Source organism: Lepisosteus platostomus, chromosome 4 (genome assembly GCF_059453375.1).
Source record: "Lepisosteus platostomus isolate fLepPlt1 chromosome 4, fLepPlt1.hap1, whole genome shotgun sequence".
NCBI lineage: Eukaryota > Metazoa > Chordata > Actinopteri > Semionotiformes > Lepisosteidae > Lepisosteus > Lepisosteus platostomus.
Genome location: NC_142614.1, coordinates 23,989,962 through 24,013,672, shown reverse-complemented (window position 1 = coordinate 24,013,672; position 23,711 = coordinate 23,989,962). Strand labels below are relative to the sequence as shown.

Genomic DNA, 23,711 nt, shown 5'->3' with positions numbered 1-23,711 from the left:
TCTCATTTATATAAATTCGTACAATTATACTTATATATAAGAAAACAAATATTGTATATATTTGAGTATTGTAATATGAAATGTCTGCTCTGTTCTCAGTGCAGGTGCTCTCAAAACTGTTAAACACCAACACAAAAGTGTTGCCCAACTTCAAGCCACTTGAAATTCGAGGGCTATGTAAAAAACTAACACCATTGCGTCTCTTCTACGTCACTTCCGACGTCGTGCACTTCCGTTTTCCTGTTTATGCAGCGTCATGTCCGTCTGCCTGCAGCAGCGCAGGTAGGGCTTCTGCGGGAAGATGGCGACGGATAAACAGAAGCATGAAGGGAGAGTGAAGATTGGACACTACATTCTTGGGGATACGCTTGGTGTAGGAACCTTTGGAAAAGTTAAAAGTAAGTGTGATGATGTGATGGTCAGGATATCTGGATGGGAAAGGCGGTTAAAACAGGAAGGCAGTAGTCAGCTGTCCTATGTGCACTGAGAAGAGTTGCTGAACAACATTGCATGTTGCAATTTGCAGTATCTGTTGCTGTGCATGTTCACTTCAAACTCCCAGAAGAAAATAGCACCGTTTTCATGTGCATGTTGGCTGAGTTGTGTGTTGATTGATTACTGCTCTTTTTGCCTGTCCTCTAATGAAATGTTAGCTTGCTAAGTGGCTGATGTCTCAGCCTTGTGAAGTCAGTAATGGCTAATTTATGTCATTTTTAGTCGAACGTTCCCAATCGTTAAAACAGTGTCAGCTACAAAACTAAGCTGTGATTGTAAGCCACGCCACTCCTCAAGTTAAAACTGTTTTTAGTTTTGTCTAGATGCGTAACTTAAATTTAATAAACTTTTGAACCCTTTTAATTTCTGTAGGTGTTTTAGAGGTTGTTAATTTCATGTTCTCTTAAAAATAATCAAAATGTGGTGTGGGCAATTGCGGTAGCATCTTCGTGTCACTCTGTAACGGAAAATATTGATTTCTAACGGAAAATACAGGTGCAGAAGCCGAAGAAGAAGTTTGACATCTAACGCGGTTTTTAATGATTTTTTTACAGACGGTGTAGACTGTTATAACCTCTTTAATTTTTGCAGTCTAAATCAAAGATAAGTATGATTAAACTAGCACTGCATAGGGTATTCACATTAGACTTGATTATAATTCGTGGTTATTTGCAAGTTGATGAAAATTTCAAAGAATACCGTTTTAAAGTCTACTTTGGATTCCAGCATTCACTTTTGATGTTAAGTTTTATGCCAAATAATAAGGAGTTGGAATATTGATGGTTCTTGAAATGTTTAAGTGACATGACCATCTCTGGTTCAATAGGTTATTAAAAGTTTAATTGAAAAATATATTAAAGATAATCTTTACTTTTATTAATATAGACAAACTATTAAAGGATAACATTACAGGAGCGTCTAGTTGATATTTACAATCTTGAATTTCCATGAAAGCTTTAAAAAACTACACGAGAGGTCTAAATGAATAAATGTTCTTTGAATGAAGATTTCATATATGACAATGCTAAGGCTAATGAAATAAAAATCAGTCTGGAACTTTCAGTCTTATGCAATGTAAGTTTTCTCAGTTCATTTACTATTAAAACTTAATATAAATAGAATATGAGTCACTCTCTTCTGAAAGGTTTATAACCAAGTCTTTGCTTTCTGCAATGGTGGAGCAGTTGCATTTTCTGTTGTTTGTAGACCTCATTTGTGCCAACATTACATTCTATAAAACCAACTCTCAATTTACATATAACAAATTTGAGTATTTCAAGTGAATATTGTCAGGACCACCCAAAGCTTTTTTAGGTTATGCTGTTACAGTTGGGGTCTATAGACCTGGTTTTTATTTAATGTAAATCTTGATTATGAATTGAGCTGGACATGGGTACATTATTGAGCAAAAAGTCAGTTTTTATGTTCAGTTATTAAATTCTCTATACATGTCCTTGACAGCAAAAGGTTTCTATTTTCAAGTAACTGAGATGGCAAAATGTACTCAGCACTTAAAATACTTATCTTAGTGAAGGCCTGTGTGTTATGTATGCAGCAAGCATTGAATTCCTCTGCAGTGCGTTGACTTACTACCTGTCCAGTATAGTTGTCCAGTGAACTGGAACGCTTTGTTGATTCTCTCTTATTTATGTATGACTTTGGGGGCTACATCTAATGTTTCCAAGGCAACCCTGAGCCATTGGCAGTTCCATGGCTACCCTGAGACATTGTTAATCACAACTTTATCTGTTAGTTTCAGTGGTTATGTCTCACGGCTCGTAAAAGGTATCTTTTCTTCTAGTTTATGTGTTGAGAACTGTAGTTGCATGTGGGGTTGTTCAAATTGTAGAAACCGAGTCTTTGTCCTGTATTTGTTTCAGTGAAGTCTATTTTTATTTTACCCCAGAGCACAACCCTGCAGAATATTACTTACTTTCAAAATTAGGCTTAAATGTGTGACAGTTAATTTTCAGTGTTTTTTTTTTACAAATTATTATGACTTAATCATTAAAACTGGTAGATTTGAAAGAATGAAATGAGGCTAGGCTAATGGGTTGTTTTCAGGAAAGATAGCCTTCGGTTTTTCTGCCTGTGTTCTACTGGCAGTTTTTGCATCCTTATGTCATATAGTTTTAGATATTTAAGACCAAGTCTTACTTATATTTTTATTTTTCCTGTACGCTGTTTTGAAGAGGCAACATTACTGTGCGATGTTAGCAGTTATTCAAACAGCAGAAATGGAAGGCCACCCAACATAACGAACAGAGAAGCATTAACTTGTGCTGCTGATGATGATTTGTGAAAACTAAGGTGCTCTTTAATCCCAAGTAGCCTACTGGCTTTGGTTTAAAAGCAGTCGGCCTGAATACTAGAACATTCTCATTACGTAAAACTTTCTCAAGCACTTATATTAAACACGTTAATTAGCATATAACAAGCAACTTAATTATAATTTAGGGTGGGAAACCTAAGTAGAGCTTAGTCATAATGAATATGCACTGTGTTTCAAAATGTTTTATACTGTATATAGCCTATGTTTTTGGAGAATTACATATTGCATTCCCCTACTCTGCTCACACTATCACTTGAATCCTTATGAATTGTGCGCATTAACCTAAATGATTAATCCAAGGAAGATTTATCATGGTCTTGGAGATTGCATCATCACCTAGTCATTATTAAAAAGTAATCACAATAGGGTTTTTGTATTCCTTTAAAGAATATCTGTTTTGCTTACCAAGGAGAGCTGAAAGACTGAAGATAATGCTTCTGACTGTTTTTTATGCTGTAAGTTGTGGTGTACAACGTACTACTACAGTTAGCTTGTGCTACAGCATTAAGATTTACAAAGGGACTTTTAACAAAAGTTTTTGGACAGGATAATTGGTTTCTGGGAAAATTGATATGAGTGTGTGCATCTGTGTCTGGTCTGCGATGGACTGGTGTCCCGTCCAGGGTAGATTCAGCCTCCTGCCTGTTGATTGTGGATGGATCCAAGTGTTAGGCAGTTTAGTAGGGCATTATCCAACAACATGAAAGAGTCCAACACCTTTTTTACCACAGAATAGTAATGATCAACCTGACTGCTTTGTAACCTGTACTCAAAGGTTACAGTAGACGTTTTTGTCTTTTGCAATCTCCATGGCTCCATGACAAACCTCTGGACATCTTTGGGTATTGGCCTGTGTATGGTAGGTTGTGTATTAGTTTACTTCCACATTAGGGTGAAAAACGTGTTTGTTTTTACTTTTTGTCCAGACAGGAAATCTGCTTTGCGGGCAGATAACAGACAATACAAAACACACAATAGATTTAACACAACATTAACCCATTTACTAATAAGAATTGTACATGTATGATGATAAAGGAAAAAGAAATATAAATATACAATCAGTTGTCCAAATTAAGTAGGTTAATAGCTGTGGGAATAAAGGATAACTGTTGCATTACTTTTAATCTAAATGGACACCCAGATGAAAGGAGCTCGGATGCATTGTTGTAAGGGGTGGTCATGACGATGATTATATTGGCCTTCTGCACTGTTTGTTTGACGTAGATGTCTGACAGCTCTAGCTGTTGTGCACCAGTGATTTTGCTGGCTCCTTTCACAATCCTGCTCAGTCTGTTTTTATTGCGTGCATTAAGGTTACCAAAGCAGGGTTCCGCAGTGAATGTTAGAACAACATGCATTAAGCAATACCTTAGTATTACTGAGACCTTCACATTGCATAAGGTGTTATGTTTTAACAATGAACTAGATTAACAGTGGACCAAATTAACTGCTGCTGTAGTCAGTGTAAAACTCTTTAAAGTGACAGTATTTAAGATATGACATCCACCTCCTTCCTAAGTAGACTGCATAGGCTTGTGGTAACCATCACATCAACCAAGTAACTAGCACTGTCTTTGTTAATACATTTTTTACATGTAAAAATGTATTTCTGCAGAAGAGTATTGGTAATTGGCTTAGTTTACTTGTGGAGATGTTGTCTACAAGAAGACAGTTGTTTTCTGATTATATTTCTCATTTAATATTTTGTGTTGCACCCATAATGGCCTGACATCGCTATGCACTTTACAGTAGAGATTACAAATCAGCAGAAGCATTGGTAGACGGAACATGTTGAGGCACAGAAAGTAAAAAGTGGTTGTATAGGAAACACTAGCTTGAAATGTTTCTAAATTGTTTTGAAGACCTTGAATGGAGAGAGATTATCAGTTAGGCTATTGCACAGTTTTGGTGTGTTTGTGTTGAAAAGTCCTATAGCCCAGTGTGGTGGCTTGTCATGGGGACATTCAGCGAGCAGAGCTCTTGAGAGTGTAGATCAGGAAGTCTTTAAGGTAGAAAGAAGTGATTGTTTTAATACTTTTTGTTAATTAGGAGCCAAAGCAGAAAGGTGAGAGCAGGAGTGATATTAATGTGAAACCTATCTGGCTAAGATTCCAGAGACTGGGTTTTGAACATAATGAAGTCTAATAGTGCCCTTGGAAGCACTAGCAGGATGTGCATTGCAGTAGGTCTGATAACCCACTTTGCTTGCTGTTTAAGCATTTAAAGCTCAGCATACACAAGAAGATGTGTTTTCAGTTTTATGCTGAATTGTTCCTCTGTAATCCTGCTGTTTTTGTGGTTTTACGTCTTCTGCTTTGACAGATGTTTTGCTTTTGGACGATCAGGAGAGACTGAGTGCGAGTTCATCAGTCACGTGACAAGATGGTTATTTCTTCACAAGATGTCATGATTTGGGATCCGGTTCCATTTTGTGTTTTTAGTTCAAATGGTATTGAACAAAATACAAGCGCATAGTACAGCTTACCGCAGTAAGGATTTAATCTGCTCTGAAGGATGCTGCAGGAATGTTAATATCGGTTGAAATTTCTCAGTGACATTTTCTGCAATTTTGTTTTTTGACGAGATGGGTTTCCAGAGTTGTGTTGTGTCATGTATATGCTAGGTTTACAAATGAACTTCATGCTCATTAAAATGCTCATTTCACTCTGTTGTGGAGCAAATTGAAATGAGTGTCGTCGATCAATCTCTGTTGGTTTCATGTATTGCAGTATTCACACCTATCCAGCGGCAGTTGTGGAAAAAGTTAAAAAGGCTGCAATGCTGAGTCATAGATGTTCTGGACTGATTTGGTTTTTTTTTGTTGTTTTATAGGAGCCACTAAAACCTAAACTACAGTGCAATTTTTTTTTCACTTGCAGCAGCACCAGTTGTGCTGTTGCAGGGCACAAAAACAAACGAGGGCAGGGATGTGAATACACAGTACATTTAAAAGAATTTATTGGCTAACTGAAAGCACTTATGTTTTTTGACTAGGCTTTACCTCGGCATTCTTTCACTCTTTATGGAGTTTCTCTTTAGAATCATTCAGCATACAAAGACAATATAAACAGTTTCAAGCTTTCTCTAAACTATTTTCCTGAAGTTCTTTTTTTTACATTATCTAATAAGGAGATATAAAATGTAATTACTGAATAGAACAGTAAAACATAGGTATTTAAATTTTCATTTGAGACTTTCCTCTCAAGTTAAGAATGCAAGAACGTCATAGGTGGATTTATCCAGCTCCTTTGGTTTTTCAATATCTTTGAATCTCATCCAGCCCTTTCTTGAGATCAACCAAGATATCGGCTTCAACAGTATGGCCGGGCAGCCTGTACTTCCAGAATGATGTGTAAGAGAGCTTAGTGTTTTCTGAAATTCAAGAAAAGCAAGCAGTCTGATATTTCTAGGACACTGACTTCTTGTTCTAAAATGAACATTCTTGAATGAAATGAAAGTACTTTTATTCAATCAAAAGTGCTTCAATAATTAACTAGTTTTTGAGGTGAAGAAAATGTACTTTTAATACTTCATTTAATTTTGGTTATTTGAGAAACCTGTAAATACTTATTAAATAACTTAATTAAAAGTGAATTAATTGATCTATAATCATGATTGTTAATGGTTTAATTTTTTAATTTATGCATAGAGTGAGTTTGGTCTTCAGGTAAAGATTCTGCTTTAAAAGCTCGTTTTAAAAATGGAAAATTATGAATTATATGCTTTCTGCTACCTAGCAGATTCTGGTTATATGCTGCTTGGCAGCACACTGCTGTGTTGGTAGAATTCTGCTTGTGTTGAACCGCTTGAATCATTAGAGCCTGTTGAGTGCCATATGCTTTGTCTTAGACAATGTAGGATTGGAAAATTGTAAACAAAGCCTCTTCAATTGCATGCTTAGATGAGCACAGACTGGAATACAGATTTAGCCAACATGTTTTCCTGTTACTTGATTTGTTGTATTCTTTTTGGATTATTGTGTTAAGTGCAAGCACTCTGTTTAAAATTTTAGTTTGTTTCTCGTGTGGCTGTTTTTTGGGGTCTCTGAAGTATGTTAGATTGCCAATCTTGAGGAGCACATGAATCGGCAATGATGAGCTTTTTTGGTTAACAGGTGAATTTCCATGGCTGTTTGACAAATGTCCATTGTACACTAGTTTTCAAGTGTGGAGCCGTGTCAGTGTGTGCTGGCTATAAAAGGATACAGCTGAAGAAGACTCCACAACCGAAACGTTGTTCCTTCTTTCTTAATGGAATTAACCCTTACTTGTTCCTGTGGTGTTCTAATGCCAGAACACTGTATCGATATATTTTACTGCAACTGCTGTCCATGATTTGGACCTTAAAGAAAAGAACACTGTTGCCAGAGGAGGTTAACTTTGTAAGTAATTAAAATACCCTAGAACTAGAAACTTTTTTTTCTGCGCTAGTTTTTAATTTTGAAATCTGATCCAAGTTTCTGGTTGCATAGATTGCCAAAGAAGGGTTATTTTATTGTGAATTGTTCAGTTACAGTGATTTACATGATTAAAACTGGTGATACTTGTTTTACAGTACTTGTCTCTGGTGTGGCACGTGTCACTTTGCTCTGTTATCAGTAAATTCTGTATCTGATCTTCCCCAATGCTAGGATAGGGGTCACAGTGGTGAGTTGGGTATTGTGATTAGCCCTTCCATGTTATTAGTGAAGGAGGAATAACTGCAAATTCTGTTGACCAAAAACATTTTTCTTGTTCATCTCGGAAGCAAATATTAACTTTTGTTTTCAATTTGGTTATGTAATCCGAGTCCTCACCTGAGGTGAGTGAACCATAATAAATGCCGCTTTCTGAACGTTTGCAGAATTTTAGTGCCAGTTAATGTATATTTGAATACTGCTGATGAGGGCACATATTATGAATTTGGAATCCCCCTTGTTTGGACTTGAAGTTGGCGTGAGGTTGTTTCCTTGTTTAGCCTATAAGCAAAGTTCTAGGCAAGTCCTGCTAGATTCAGCATCTCAGTCAGAAGAGGTCACCTTTTGTGGAAATGCCTGGACTGCTTCCTTCCACAGAGCTAAGATCCATTTATCCATTTTCTTACCACTTCTTCCAATACACATTCGTGGTGAAGCTGTAGCCTATCCCAGCAAGCAATGGATGGAACACCAGTCCATTGCAGGGCAGACACACAGACATTTACACCTGGGGCGAGTTTTCACAGAAACCAATTAACTTACCAGTGTGTTTTTGTAATGTGGGGTTGCCAAACCCCACACTCGGGATCCCAGAACTGCAAGGGAGCACTGCTAACCACTGCACCACTGTGTGGCCGCTGAGCTAAGACTTCTTTTTTCTATTTTTTCTTCTTTTTTTCTGATCACAGAGATGTTTTTTTAACCACAACACTTAGTGTTGTACTCAAAAACATGAAACAAAAACAGATTTTGTATAAATACATGTATAGTTAGAGGTTTATGTTTGATCACCCAGTGATCCTTTTTTTCCCCCTCTCAGTTGGACAGCATGAACTGACAAAGCACCAAGTGGCTGTAAAGATTCTCAACCGGCAGAAAATCCGTAGCCTGGATGTTGTGGGAAAGATTCGAAGGGAAATCCAGAATCTCAAGCTATTCAGACATCCGCATATAATTAAACTGTAAGTCCTGCATTGTATTACCTAATCATTAGCTAAAACAATGTTTAACATCGTGAGAGTGGTTTTTCAGTTTCTACTTAAAATAGTTTGCTTGTGAGATCTTTTTTATTGAGTTACAGTTAATGTAAACCAAAATGAGTTTCATTAAACTAGCTTTTCCCTGGTTATTCCTTCTCAGGTGACTAGATTCCAAAGTTGTTTTTAACAGAGAAAACAGAAATTCTCACAAATTAAAAGCGGTTTATGATAAAACAAGTAACTGAATTTACAAAAGACACTCTTACAGCTACCCAAACAAACTCTGCTTCTTTTTCCATTCTGTCTTAAGTTATGTTTGAATTGGTTTGTACTATATTTTTTCATTTGGTTTATACCTCACCTGATGAAAATTAACTTCACTTTCAATGTTAATGAATTAACTCTGTAGGGTTTAGTGTAATAAACGTTCTTTTGGTGTATTCATAACTGTATACTATAGTATTAGGCAAATGTTTTGCTTTTTCAAATACTTCCTATCTACTGTAGTACACTATAAAGTTTTAAAATTGTGAATATTATATGTGAAGTCAGTGTAAAAAGTAGAAAACCTTTAATGTTACAGGTATCAGGTAATTAGCACACCAACAGATATTTTCATGGTGATGGAATATGTTTCTGGTGGAGAGCTGTTTGACTACATCTGTAAAAATGGGAAGGTAAGAGAAATCACACCACATATCATTTTCTGTATGATATATTGCCATGAAATACTCTTTGTGAGGCCTTTATTATGTGACTTTTTAAACTTTTAACATAGACATGTGTATATATATATATTTGCTGCATGGCTTGTGGTATAATTTCTAGAATGTACTATACCATCAGGTACTAATGTTGATGTAATAAATTTTATGTTAAGATTTGAAGTTACAATGACTTTATTTCATTATAAGCTATTTGGAGCCCTGTATTTTACAATCTGAACTAAACTTTAAAAAATCACACCTTTCATTTACATTTTTGCATCATTGCATCCCTAAGAGTGTTTCTTACCCTTTTCCCAATCTCAGTACACTTGCTTTAGTACGTTGTAATGTATTCCACTCCCCACATCTATTATCATTTAAATAAAATATAGATGTGCATGTATTTCTTAAGAGATCCCTTCACATATAATGCTTTCCAGTTCACAAGGCCTTAAAAACAGCATTGCCAACTTATCAAGCACACTAAGAAAAGAAAACAAGGAACTACATGTAGTCTTTAAGTTTATATCTTTGATGATGCTAAGGATGTTGCTGATATATTAAGTGACAATTTCATTTGGGTGTTCACAAAAGAAGGAATAGACAACATGTTGGCTAAGAAAAGACACTTCCATGTTAATTAATTTTAAGTTGAAGCACAGAATAAATTTATCCAAAAAGAGTAATATTGATTCTACTATTCTATTCTCTGGCATATTTGAGAAAAGAATATGCGATTAAAAATTGTGGTATAGAATTAAAGTAAAAATCACATTTTAACACAATTGGTCAAGTACTTTAGACATGTTTGGAGTGAAGTGTTTTTTTCTACTTGTCCAGTGTAACACCTGCTGCACTAATTCAGAATACTAAAACAGTCTTGGATGTTTTCTCTACAGGTGAAAAAGTTACCATTTTGTTAGTCTTTATCAGCACAAGTATATTTAGATATTTTAGTATGATTTTCAATCTAATTGGGAGACTGTATAATTTGTGGTTCCCAATCTTGTTACTTGTGATCGTAGCTTGATGAGAAGGAGAGCAGACGGCTCTTTCAGCAGATCATCTCTGCAGTGGATTACTGCCATAGACACATGGTGGTGCACAGAGACCTCAAACCAGAGAATGTGTTGCTGGACGCACAAATGAATGCAAAAATCGCAGATTTTGGTAAGCAGCCAGAACCTTTGCTGAGAATCCGAGATAGCACTATTTCCTGTAATGTTAATGCTGTCCTTTACAAGAAGATATTTTTTTACCCCTGTTGTCTGTTATTTGTAATATTTCTTAGATTTTTCTAAGATTTCTAAGATACGCCTGTTGATCTACGTAAACAAGTTCAAAAGAATGTAGAAGCAATGCTTTTCAAAAGTATTGTCCAAGCAAACTGTTGATAGGACTTCTATGTACTGAATTGTATCAAAGCAAATAATTTCATTCCTCTAGATTTTCAACATTTAAACATTTAAACCTAAATGCTCAGTTTTCAAGCATGTTTAAAATTAAACTTTGCAATGAGGTCAAGTGAGGTAGCCCACTTTAATGTATTAATCTGTGTAACCCAATGGGAAGCTGGAATATCTGAGAACAGATCAATATGTCACCTAGTACAGTATTTGACAGTACTTAACAATGCTCTGTGTTCTGTTATATTACAAATTAGTGCTCCATGAACACTTTTTAGGTTCATCTAGCAAATACTTTATCATCTATGGAGTTTACTTATTTCACTGAGGACTTTGGCTGTACCTGTACAATATTCATATGCCATTAAGTGTGCAGCAGACAGAGCATACTTATGGGAAAATAAAGCAAAATAGAGGATGAGATACAGGGACACAACCCCTTGAGTAAGCAGCTGGTTTAGTCGGTTTCCATTGCTTTTTCCTTATGAAACTGCATGTACTAAAATCTTTTGTGCACAGTTGCCAAATCTGGTTGCACAATGAAAACCAAGTATGCTCAAATTCTGTGGTTGCCAAATTAGTGGTTACTGTACAACATACAGCTATTTTAGAATCCAGTTTTCTTCCCTACATATTTTATGTTTTGTTAATGGTTTTGACATGTTATATTCTAATTATTTGTCACTCATTCAAGGCAACCTTTTAACTTATTTTTATTATCTTTTATTAAATACAGGTCATTTCCTTGTAGAAAATGTAGTGTAAAAAGAGAAATGTTAGTGGAGAATTGACACTTTTGTGGAATGATTTTATTTAAATTGCACAATTTAAGTGTTAAGAACAAAGTTACATAAAGAAGTTTGAAGATTTTATTTTGTTGTTGCAAGGCTCTTCATATAATGTAGATTTGTCACCTCTTTTTTCATTGGTTTAAAATGTTATACAGTTTATAGAATGCTGTATACAATTAAATTAGGGTGTTTGTATGTGAATTGTCGTAGTTTATTATTTTCTTCTTCCTGGTGTTTGCGCTTGCAGGTCTGTCAAACATGATGTCTGATGGTGAATTTTTGAGAACTAGCTGTGGTTCTCCTAACTATGCTGCTCCAGAAGTCATTTCAGGAAGGTATTACTCAAGTTTCTTTGTTATTTCTGTGGTGTAAATAGATTTTGGCAGAAGAACTCGATCCCTACATGGAAAGAACACAAATATAAAATTAACTTAAGGATGAAGCAAGGAGGAAAGTGTTCGTGAATTTCCATTTCACCATTTATGGCTTGTGGTCTTTGTTTTTGTGTGCATCTTAAATTGTTTCAGCTGGTTCCACTTTTTTGATTAGTGGCAAATTGCTGGAATAAAAAACGGGTCTACATAGTACAAAAGCATTACTTTGAGTGAATTGGGACAGGGCTCTTTGGTTTCATTCAGTGTGATTAATAAAGCTTAAGTAATGGAAGGTAATGTGTGCTATAACCATGTTGCATTTCAAACTGTTATGCGTTTGTACTGCAGATTGATTCGATTTAATTATTTGAAGTCTGTTTTTTGTACATAACTGTTTTTGATATATCCTAGCAGAGGAATACATATGGAAGCAACATATAGCAATAATCATCCCCTTTCAGGTTGTATGCTGGTCCAGAGGTAGATATCTGGAGCAGTGGTGTAATTCTTTACGCCCTGCTCTGTGGGACACTCCCATTCGATGATGATCACGTGCCAACGTTGTTCAAGAAGATCTGCGATGGCATCTTCTACACGCCACAGTACTTGAACCCCTCTGTAATCAGCCTTCTGAAGCACATGTTGCAAGTGGATCCAATGAAAAGGGCAACCATTAAGGACATTCGGTAAGTACATTATGAATGCTGGAGTGTCACTGTGCAACAGTTGTCCATTGAGATGCAGGGTTATTCATTGAGAAGAACCTTAATGTCATGCTAAGTAGGGATTTTTTTTAGTTTAATCAAATGTGTTACGAGTTTTTCTAATTAGTTGTCATCATATATAAAAGCCAAGGTTCACATTACCACTAAAAATATTTTAAAAAACTTTTCTATCTCCTGTCTTGCAGCGAAGATGAATGGTTCAAACAGGACCTACCTAAATACTTGTTTCCTGAAGACCCGGCCTATAGCAACACCATGATTGATGATGAGGCTCTGAAGGAGGTCTGTGAGAAATTTGAATGTGCTGAAGAGGAGGTTCTGAGCTGTTTGTACAGTCGGAATCACCAGGACCCTCTGGCTGTGGCCTATCACCTCATTATAGACAATCGCAGGATCATGGATGAGGCCAAGGACTTCTACTTGGCCAGTAGTCCTCCTGACTCATTCCTGGATGAGCACCACTTAGCAGCAGCAAAGCCTCACCCAGAACGAGTACCTTTCTTGGTTGCAGAAGTGCCACCGAGGTCACGCCACACACTGGATGAGCTAAACCCACAGAAGTCAAAGCACCAGGGTGTGCGCAGAGCTAAATGGCATCTGGGTATCAGAAGTCAGAGCCGGCCCACTGACATCATGGCAGAAGTTTGCAGAGCAATGAAGCAACTAGACTACGAGTGGAAGGTATATGATAGAAATGCAGCTCTACACACTTACTAGTCCTTTGGTGTTTTATTTGCCAATCCAGCTTTACATCCTTTCTAAAACATTAACAAGATTTCTTCAGTATTTAATTTGATAAAAAAAGCTGGTATTTGTTTTAAATGAGTTTGCCTTTTTCATTGCAGAATTTAATGGGTTTTTTTATCTAGACCATAATGAAAATTAAATAGTATTCATTAAGAAAATATTGTTGAAAACACTGAACAGTGATGTTTTACTATTCTTTAAAATTTAGAAATTAACACAATGGCAACAAAGTGTTTGTGTGTATGTCAGATTTTGATGCATTTAAAATGTCACTAATATAGACTTCATAAAGTCAGTTGAACTGGAACATATTTAAAGGGAATACTTTTAATCGAAACACTCGAACTGACAACTTCTATAGATGAAAGAACACAAATCTTAATCAGAAGCGGTTAAGAAAAATCTAAAACTAAAATGTTGATTGCTCATCCCCTTTACTGTGGCATTCAATTGAATGTCATTCAGTCAGAAAGTGAATTTCAAACAAAGATTCAACCACAAACAACAGGAGCTTTTAAAAATATGCGAGACATAAAACTGTAGAAAAGCGCAGATCAGGAGAAGGGGCATTAAAAAAAAAAGACACTGGATATCTCTGAGCACGGTGAAGTCGATCATGTAATGGAAGGAGTATAGATAGCCTAGATAAGGATATCCCTCCAGATGTTCAGCCAGGTGGGGAGGAAACTGGAGGAATCTTGCCAATAAGGTCAATAGTCATTGTGAAAGAGGTGAGAGAAAACATCCATGAGTCAGCGATTTCTCAGTCACTCTGCAAAGATGCCTGTATGGCAGACTGGAATCTCAAATCCCACATGGAATTTGAATTTTTCAACAAAACATATAAGTGATACAAATATGTGGCAAAGGTTTTTGTAGTCAGAGGAAACAAAATTAGAACATTTTGGTTTAAATGCAAAACGTACTACCTCACTCGGTTGACAATACACTGTCATGCATAGTGGTGGCAGCGGAAGTAGCATTATTAGTCAAAGTCACCAACGATCTCCTAATAGCTTCTGATTCTGGTTCTCTTTCCATACTCATCCTTCTTGATCTCAGTGCTGCCTTTGACACTGTTGACCATAACATCTTGCTTTCTCGTCTCGAGACTGTGTTTGGAGTCTCTGACACTGCCCTCAAATGGTTTAAGTCTTACCTCACTGATCGCTGTCACTTTGTCTCTCTCAATGGGTACAGGTCTGAAATTGGTCTTGTCAAGTCTGGTGTCCCTCAGGGCTCAATACTGGGCCCCTTGCTCTTCAGCATTTACATGTTCCCATTTGGTCAGCTTTTAAGATCACATGGCCTCAGCTTTCATTTTTACGCTGACGATACTCAAATATACATCCATACCAAACCCGACACTGATGTGGCTGTCTCTATTCTATCTAATTGCATCTCTGACATAAAAATTTGGATGACTCAAAACTTCCTTCATCTTAACTGTGACAAGACTGAAGTCATGCTTATTGGTACCCCCCATCAACTTCGTAAAGCCAGTCCTGTAACCCTGTCTGTAGATGGCTCTGTACTTGAGCTCCAATCAAAATTGAAAAACCTTGGGGTTATATTCGATTCTGGCTTAACATTCGACCCACATGTACAGCATACTGTCAAAACATCTTTTTTTCACCTTAGAAATATCGCAAGACTACGCCCTATGCTATCATTAACTGTGGCTGAAAAGCTGATCAACATATTTGTATTCTCTCGAATTGACTACTGCAATGCTCTGCTCCCTGGGGTATCTAAATCTACTCTGAACAAGCTGCAGTATGTCCAAAATTCAGCAGCCAGAATCCTGACCAGATCTAGTGCAAGTGTTCACATTACTCCTATCCTGGAGTCCTTGCACTGGCTTCCGGTCAAATTCCGCGTAGACTTTAAAATCCTCATGCTCACCTACAAGGCTTTACATGGCTTGGCACCTCAATACCTGTCTGAACTTTTATCGCCCTACTCCCCACCTCGCAACCTCCGCTCTTCAAATTCTGCCCTCCTTACTGTCCCCCAAGCCCGTCTACATTGTATGGGCGACAGGGCCTTCTCCTGCTATGCCCCCAAGCTCTGGAACTCCTTGCCCAAGGATATTAGAGAGTCACCTTCTCTAAACTCCTTCAAATCCAGACTCAAAACCCTCCTTTTCAGAAAATCCTTTACTTAACTGGTTCCATTCTTCACCCCTCTGCTCTTCTTAATACCATCTTCCACGGTCTCCTCTATTGTTATTGTTGTAATTATAATTGTGTCCTGTCTTGTGAAATTTTCTTATTTATTGTTGTAGTCTTCTTATTTATTGTTATTGTCATCCTGTAAAGCGCTTTGAGAAGCCACCTTTAAAGGCGCTATATAAAATAAAGTTTATTATTATTATTATTATTATTATTATTATTATTATTATATAGTTCTGCTACTTGTCACTATGGGCTGGGAAGCATGTCAAAATGAAGGGAGAAATGAATGGATCAAAGTAGGGGAAAATCTGCTTCAGTCTGCTAAAAAAATCACCTTTTAGCAGGACCCAAACCATTATACTGGAGTAGCTTAAGAAGGGAATTTCCTTGAGTGACCCAGTTAAAGTCCTGGTTTGAAACTGATAGAAGGTCTGTGGCAAGATTTGAAAGTTATTATCCAACAATGATTGCCAACTGTACAGTCCCCAGAAGAGGGGGACTGACATTGCTTGCTGACATTTAACTTCATTTCAATCTAAAAATTGAGCTTTCAGGTTTTGATTAAAAATATACAATTTAAAATGGTTTTATCTCATTTGAAATGCAACAAAATGGGAGATCATTAAGCGGGAGTGAATACTTCTGCAAGGCATTGAGAGGCATTAATACAATAAGCATTAAAGCCATTCTAACAGGTTTTTATCATACTCTTTGCTAAATGAGCACATTACAATTGTTCACTCTTTTGTAATAGGCAGTAGCCATATCACCCTGCAACATACAACTGGCAACACACTGGAGCTCAGCAGGTGTGAGCTTGGTCAGTAACTGGATGTGAGACCTCCTGGGAAAAACTAAGGTTGCTGCTGGAAGAGGTGTTAGTGGGGGCATCAGGGGGTGTTCACCCTGCGGTCTATGTGGGTCCTAATGCTCCAGTATAGTGACTGTCCTTCGGATGAGACATAAAACCGAGTTCCTGACTCTCTGTGGTCATTAGAAATCCCAGGGTGTTTCTCTTTAAGAGTAGGAGTGTAAGCCCGGCGTCCTGGCCAAATTCCCCATTGGCCTTTACCAATCATGGCCTCCTGATAACCCCCGTATATGAATTGGCTTTATTACTTTGTTCTCCTCCCCACTGATAGCTGATGTGTGGTGAGTGTTCTGGTGCACTATGGCTGCCGTTGCATCATCCAGGTGGATGCTGCACATTGGTGGTGGTGGTGGAGGGGAGTCCCCATTACCTGTAAAGCGCTTTGAGTGGAGTGTCCAGAAAAGCACTATATAAGTGTCAGCACTTCATTAATTAATTAATAACAAATGAAAGTCCAGTGTAATTGTTGCGTTTTGCAGTGTGGAGCCAAGATGTGGGTCAGTTAACTGTGATCTATATTGGGATTTGTTGCAATTGAACAGTTTAAATATTTGGAGATTGAATGAGAGCCAGCTGTGATTCTTCTGGGTCTTTATCATAGTGAATGACAGTGGCTGTAACACAAGAACCAGTGTGATCTCTGTCTCTTTGTAGTTGGAGAACTGAGGCTAAATTTCACTCGCAGGGTGCTCCTCTATTTGTTGTACTTGTCAGCCTCCTTTTCCACTACCTCCAAGTATCTGTGCATGGGGATATGATCAAACACTTTGCTCTTCTTTTGATCTGGACACAGACTTTGAAAGTTTTGACATTCCATAATAGTTTTGTACCAGCATGTTTAAGTTTCGGGAAATAATTTTGGGAAATAATTCCCTGTCCCCTGCATTTCCAGAAAATGCTGACTTACCTGCCACACTAGCTGCAACACCGAACCAAAGGACATTTGCCAAGTATACCCTGGTGCTTGGTGTCAGGGTCTTCAAGAAGAGAAATGAATTGTTGATTATTAAGACTCCTCACTGTTATGAAGTTCACTATTTTCACTACAGTGTGAGCAGTACCAGTGTTGTCCAGGGCCTCTTTGTCAGTGATCTTGAAAGCCAGAACATAACTTGTCCTTGAAGTTGTTTCTTGAACATAAAAACATTTTGCTGGGCTTTACGTTAGTTTCTTTGCTTTCTTTCCTCAGCTGTTATGTTGCCGTTATAAATAAGATGTTGTAAAATCATTAAGACTTTACTCTTTGAACACTGCAATGTTCAAATAAGTCTGTCTTTGCATCTGATTTGTCACAAAGTATTTTTTGGTTATTCTTTGTTAAAGCCCAACACTTGCTATCCACTTTGTTTTTGCTGTCCTCATTTTTCTCACATGTAGGTAATTCATGCCTTTATGATTATATATAATATTGTCCTAGGGCCAATGTTTTCTCACTCCTGATTTGATTTCTAGTCTAAAATATCCCTTCAGAAGTGCCAGAAACTCTTAAACTACAGGAGGCGGCCTGTGAGTGTAACCAGTATTGCAGCTAGATTTATACAATACTAGTTACAGGACTGTGGATCAATGTAACTTGTATCTTCTGGACTTAGTTATTCATGACAAATACGACTTTGCTCAGTGCAATGCTATTAAGGTTAATGTGTGCCTTTTTTTTCCCTCTGGAAACATAGTTCAATCTGTAAGTCTTTTATGTGATGTTTTTGTTCCAATTTCTTGTGGGAAATGAATAAATCTGGAGGGCACTGTATAATTATATATTGAGAACCAATAACGTGTATCAAGGAAACATTCCCTAGTTCAGAATTATATTGACTTGCTACATCTTATGATGGGTTGCAGGATAACAAATGACAGTGCCATGTACCAAGACATGTCAGAGTTTTAAACATGAGTTAAACACTGGCTTTTGGGAATGAAATCTCGCTTAAGATCATGGAGTTCAAAATTCTGCTAGATTGCAACCCAACTTCACATTTCACCCACTGTTATATGTAGGACTCTGTGAAAAGTTAATTAACTGTTGCTGTTGTTAATTGTGGGGTTTGTGGAAGAAACTCCAGTCTGTCCAAAGCTGTTGTCAAGCTCCTTTTTATTGTTACCAGCAAAGGTTTCTGAGAAGCTATATGTCCATTGGGAACATTGTGTGCTATGTGCATCTTACTGTTCTTGCAATGTTAACACCTGCACTTGCAGCAAGGTTATTTACAAGATTTCTACTGCAGAGAGCTTATTCTGAGGAATGTACAGTTTTTTTCCTTGTCAGCACAGCAGTATCTTGAATACCTAGGTGAAACTTGATATCAATCACCAGTAAGAGTAATCTACAGTGTACTAAAAATTACATTTTGTTGGCTGCTGTTAAGTACTACATTAACATTCTAGGCATCATCTGAATCTATTAGTCTCAAAGTGAAGGTACCGATATCTCATGCACTCTTTTCCTTATTACACCCTAGGTTGTGAACCCATATTATCTTCGTGTGCGAAGAAAGAACCCAGTGACGGGAATGTATACCAAGATGAGTCTTCAGCTCTACCAGGTTGATAGCAGGACCTACCTCCTAGACTTCCGTAGCATCGATGGTATGTGAATAGCAGCAGGGAGGTTTTTTATTACAATTATCTGCAGTGTTTAATATACATTTTAAGATGCGTCTGAAGACTTTTTTTTGTTTTCAGCATGACTCAGGCAAACGCTTCTATCTAGTACGTTTTCGGTTTAACGCTACATAACATGAGAAGATGTTGACCTTGTGTAGGCACATTTTAAAAATATTGCCAAATGAAGAAAACATTAAAAAGAGTAGTTATTGTTCATCAACATTAAGATTTTCTCGGAAAAGGTTCAGGAAGAAGAAAGTTTCAAAGATAGTTGAAGGTCTTGGTGGAGGTGACCTGGACAGATTCCGTAGCTAGGGTGAGGATATTAATGTTGGCGCAGTTATTAACTGTTAACATTCTTAGTCATGGACTTGTTGCTTTATATATATTTATGACATTGTTTGTAAAAGAACTGTGAACATGCAATAGGCAATGGAGTTCTCAATTTTCCCCTGAGGTTTAGTAGTCTTCACTTGCCAACTTGTCTGTGGACGGTTGTCGGCACTTCACCATGACTGAGTACATGCAAGAAAACCTATGTCAAGTGTGTGAGCAACAGTTGCTTTTTTAGTAATCTAAATGTGCCAATCTCCTTAACAAATGTATGAGTGGAAAAATATATATTTCTTGTTCTACAACATCCTTTATCATAATGTGGACGTGGGAGGCATCACCTGGAATAAGGCTCACTTTCTACATAGATCTCTTCCTGTTGCTACTTGGAATAAAAATATTTGTCCTCGAAAACCGGGTTAATAAGCAATTCTAAACTCTCCTGTCATCCTTCCCGTGTTAGATGAAGTGACAGAGGTGAAATCTGGGACAGCTACCCCTCACCGCTCAGGCTCTGTCGGGAACTACCGGACGTCTCTGAAGAATGAGGTGGAGGGGGACTCTCTCTCTAAGGGGGACCCACCTGCCCGAGGCTCTGATGGCTCTCTGGCATCATCGCTGACATCATCAGCCGACTCCACAAGTGGGGACACTGTTCCAAGACCAGGGAGCCATACCATAGAGTTTTTTGAGATGTGTGCTAATCTCATAAAAATACTTGCACGATAATTTTTGGCATTAGCCTTTGAGTGTCTTTATAGCAATAAGCATGCAATGATTCATGGCTTAATGCTTCCCACATGGATGGAGACCTTTAATGGAACTTAATGAAGTTAGCTCCTGTGAAAGGGCTTGCTTGGGGAGGGAACATTAACAGTGATTGCTAAGCCACTTTATAGTAAATTAGGAGTTTTTAAAATTAATTTTCATTCTTGTTGTTCATTTAGTTGAATTGTGTAACCCCCAAATTCATTTGACTTTTTCCACCCTTGCATTGGCACAATGAGGAGCATAATCTGACTGTACTGTGTTCAGTGATGTTAAATCCCTGGTTATTTTATAAAATAATTTGCCTGCAGGAGCTCTAGAATTAAATGCAGGAAGCAAATTTGCACACGTTCCTACCTGCTGCTCTAGTATCTCAATTGGAAGACTAGAATACCAGTGCTCAACTTGCACAATGTGCTGTATGCATTTTGCAGAAAAATGCATAAAATAGAATTTCACTGGGGAAGAACACAATTGTGCAATTCTCCACAAAACATTTATTTTGCTCTGGTATAACTTCAGGACTGATTTTTAAAAATTCAACTTTATTCATTCTTTGCCATTTTGTAATAGATGTTTCTTAATTTGCATATGTATGTCCCCAATTTTTTTAAATATGATGAATGCAAATTTGAATCTGGATATATTTATCACTGCTTTATGTGGGGATCCTAGATACTGTTGAAATTATGGATTATAGTGTATATGGACTTTGGAATTGTGATTTTTTTTTAAATTTAGCATATTTTTAATTATATAGCTGGATTTCCCATTTTAATCCATTTACTTTTTTGTTTGAAAGTCTTCACTTTTTATTTCAGTCTTATACAAATTTTTGGTCAGCTTTTTTTCATTAGGGTAAAATCAAAGGATATACCAATGTGAGCATTAAAAAAGGTTGGTTATTTTACCCAATATTCCATGTTTCATAATATTGTTAAAATGTCATTCTGTACAGTGGAGTTTGACAAGTATTTGCTAAATTCAGGCATGGCTAAATCATTTTTATAGACTGCTTCCAAGAAGTTAAATTTGAGAAAGATCAATTAAGCCATTTTTGCTTGAATTGTAAAATGTGTTACTATCAGGTTTAAATATTGATGCCCATTTATCTAGTTTATTTTACCTTAGGTTTAATCATTAAAGATTTGGATTGATATGAGCATTTGAACTATATTACTTATTGGTATTTACAACATTTTCAGGCAAACTGATATATAACTTCAGCATTCTGTAGGTTTTCTTACCTTGGGTAGCCCAGACTTCACTTTTGGGAAATTCAGAGTTTCGTTTTACTTTCTTTCACTTTTTTAGTTTCAATTCTGGAAGAAAAGACATTGAAAGATGCTGTGGTTCAGACTGCCTGTGCTTCCAGTGTGCCAATCTTCTAGCATTGAACTGAACTACCATTATCCGTCATAGAAAGGCTATAGATGGTAGCTTCACAGAAGAACATTTCTTCTTAAAAGAAAATGCACTGAATACAGGCTTAACAGTTTTGTTAATGGAACAATTTTAAAACAAGCGATACTGATATTGTCTCTGAGTGCTCCTACCTAAAGATAGATTTTATGATGGCAGGAGAAGGAACCAATGATGTAACATGCCCACTCTTAAGCTTAGTAGCACTTGATTTAGAGTTCAGTAACAACTGTGCACGCATTGTCTTCTAATTAAACTGATGCCAAAAACACGTTTTTAGAAATTGATCATTCAGATTTGTGTTTTTTAAACATTTTGTTTTACTATCCACTAAATTCATTAGGTGTCTAAGGTGCATATAAAGTGAAAGTGTTTTATTGGCTCTCCTGCAGTGGTGAGAAAGCAGCAGCTACTTAGGACAGCCATTTAATAATTACAGGTCTGCATAGCAGCTGCCTTATTGTTAATACAAACTGTTGATCAGATATGTATCAATGGAAGGGGAAGTAAAGTGTTCATTCCCAGAATTCAATGGGGCTGAAAGTGATCTATATTAATTCTTACATCCAGAAATGGCCACAGGTACTCAATTGGTATAAGTTTTCTTGCTTTAAGTTTTTGTTATATATCCACCGTAATTTAAATATTTGAGAGATTTTTTTAAACATTTGGTTACTTCAAAATACAGAGCATTGATAATTCTCCCCGACTTTACATTTTTTAATTTAAAAGGATTTTGTTTTTTTAAAGGTATAACTTCCCCTCTTAAGAGAACTACTTGATTTGAATTGAATTTCTTTACAGCATGGTATTTTCCCTTTTTACCTTTGTACGATGGCAGTGTTTTAAATGGATTAATTCAGAAAGGGGACCAGTTACATAAGCATTATCTTGACTCTGTATGTGTCTTAATTGCTTTCATGAATTTTAATGTAAAGGGTCCCTACATGTTTGCCCAATGTAAGTTTTACTTTACAGTGTTTAAAATCATATGTACAAAAACTGCCTAATAAACATAAATTGCACAAACCTTCCACAGTTGGTTTTCTTGTTTTCTTCATTCAAATAATTTAAATATGTAGCTTCAGTTAATGTAGGTACCCAAACTCCGTTCGGAAGAGGTTTTTAGTGTCCAAAAAGAATACATTGAAAACAAAGCACTACTAGATTTTTCTTTAAAATGATGTCATAAATCCTGAGTGACTATTAGTAATTTTATGTTTTAACTTTGGTTTTGAACCAGTGTTCCTCTCTTATAATGAAGTTGCCATTATTTGCAATTCTATTATTGTTTTATTGTGTTTTAAGCATAAAAAATATTTAAATATCCAGAAATGTAACACCCACCATATCAGTTCACATGGTTTCTGTTGTTTTCTGGACCTGGATCGCTATTCACATTACAGTTGCAGTCCGAAATTTGGAGAGAAAAAAAACACGTTCTAAATGCTAACCTCTTCCATTTTGTTTCTAAAAGAAACCGATAATAAGTGAATCCAAAGGGTAATTTAATTTTAATCCTAACCCTAAAAATCACACTTTTTCCCCAACAGAACGTTTTAAATGAAAATTGTCAAACAAAAATTGTAAGAGCGGATACATTTGCAGTACTTTAAGCTTCAACTTTATTGGATTACAGTCTTTTTTTGATTCACTTAAGCAATTTTCTATTCGTTTACTGGGAGGTTTTGAGATGACGACCCTGAAAAGCCAAAGTTTAACACAAGCCTGACGTTTTATTCGCCAGTATTTTATTCGCTTTTTTCGTTCCACCTTAAATGCTGATGCAGTGATGTTATGTCGTCTTTTGCCTGTGGATGGCTCTCTTCGGTTAGTACTAATCCGGATGGAATACTGTAGACATCCTCAGTGAAAGGGAATATCCAAATAAGTAGTGACTGTCCAGATTGTATTTTTGTATGGAATATGTTTCAGAAAATCGCAAACCAATTTTAAAAACTCACAATTACACGAACTTGCACTGAGAAAAGGTGATTGGAGGAGATGCAAGTCGATGCCTCCATGACCTCGTGGATCACTGACTACCTGACGGGCAGACCACAGTCTGTGAGACTTCAGAACTGTGTGTCTGAACTGGTAGTGAGTAACACAGGGGCACCTCAAGGGACAGTTCTTTCTCCATTCCTCTTCACCCTCTATACTTCGGACTTTAAGTACAACTCAAAGTCATGCCACCTGCAAAAGTTCTCAGATGACTCTGCAATTGTGGGATGTATCAAGGGTGAGCAGGAGGAGGAGTACAGAGGACTGGTCAGCAGCTTTGTGGAGTGGTGTGGGGTGAAC

General features: G+C 36.9%; 1 protein-coding gene across 1 annotated transcript; it reads left to right on the top strand.

Annotated features, from left to right (window-relative positions):
- The first annotated feature begins 240 nt into the window (after nucleotides 1–240).
- prkaa1 (protein kinase, AMP-activated, alpha 1 catalytic subunit) lies at nucleotides 241–22,441 on the top strand. The gene is made up of 9 exons (XM_088629115.1): nucleotides 241–398; nucleotides 8,323–8,464; nucleotides 9,066–9,159; nucleotides 10,215–10,359; nucleotides 11,634–11,721; nucleotides 12,222–12,446; nucleotides 12,671–13,166; nucleotides 18,740–18,866; nucleotides 19,681–22,441. Exons 1-9 carry the CDS (start codon nucleotides 302–304, stop codon nucleotides 19,944–19,946), a joined length of 1,680 nt encoding a protein of 559 aa, XP_088485241.1. The 5' UTR covers nucleotides 241–301; the 3' UTR covers nucleotides 19,947–22,441.
- Nucleotides 22,442–23,711: the final 1,270 nt, after the last annotated feature.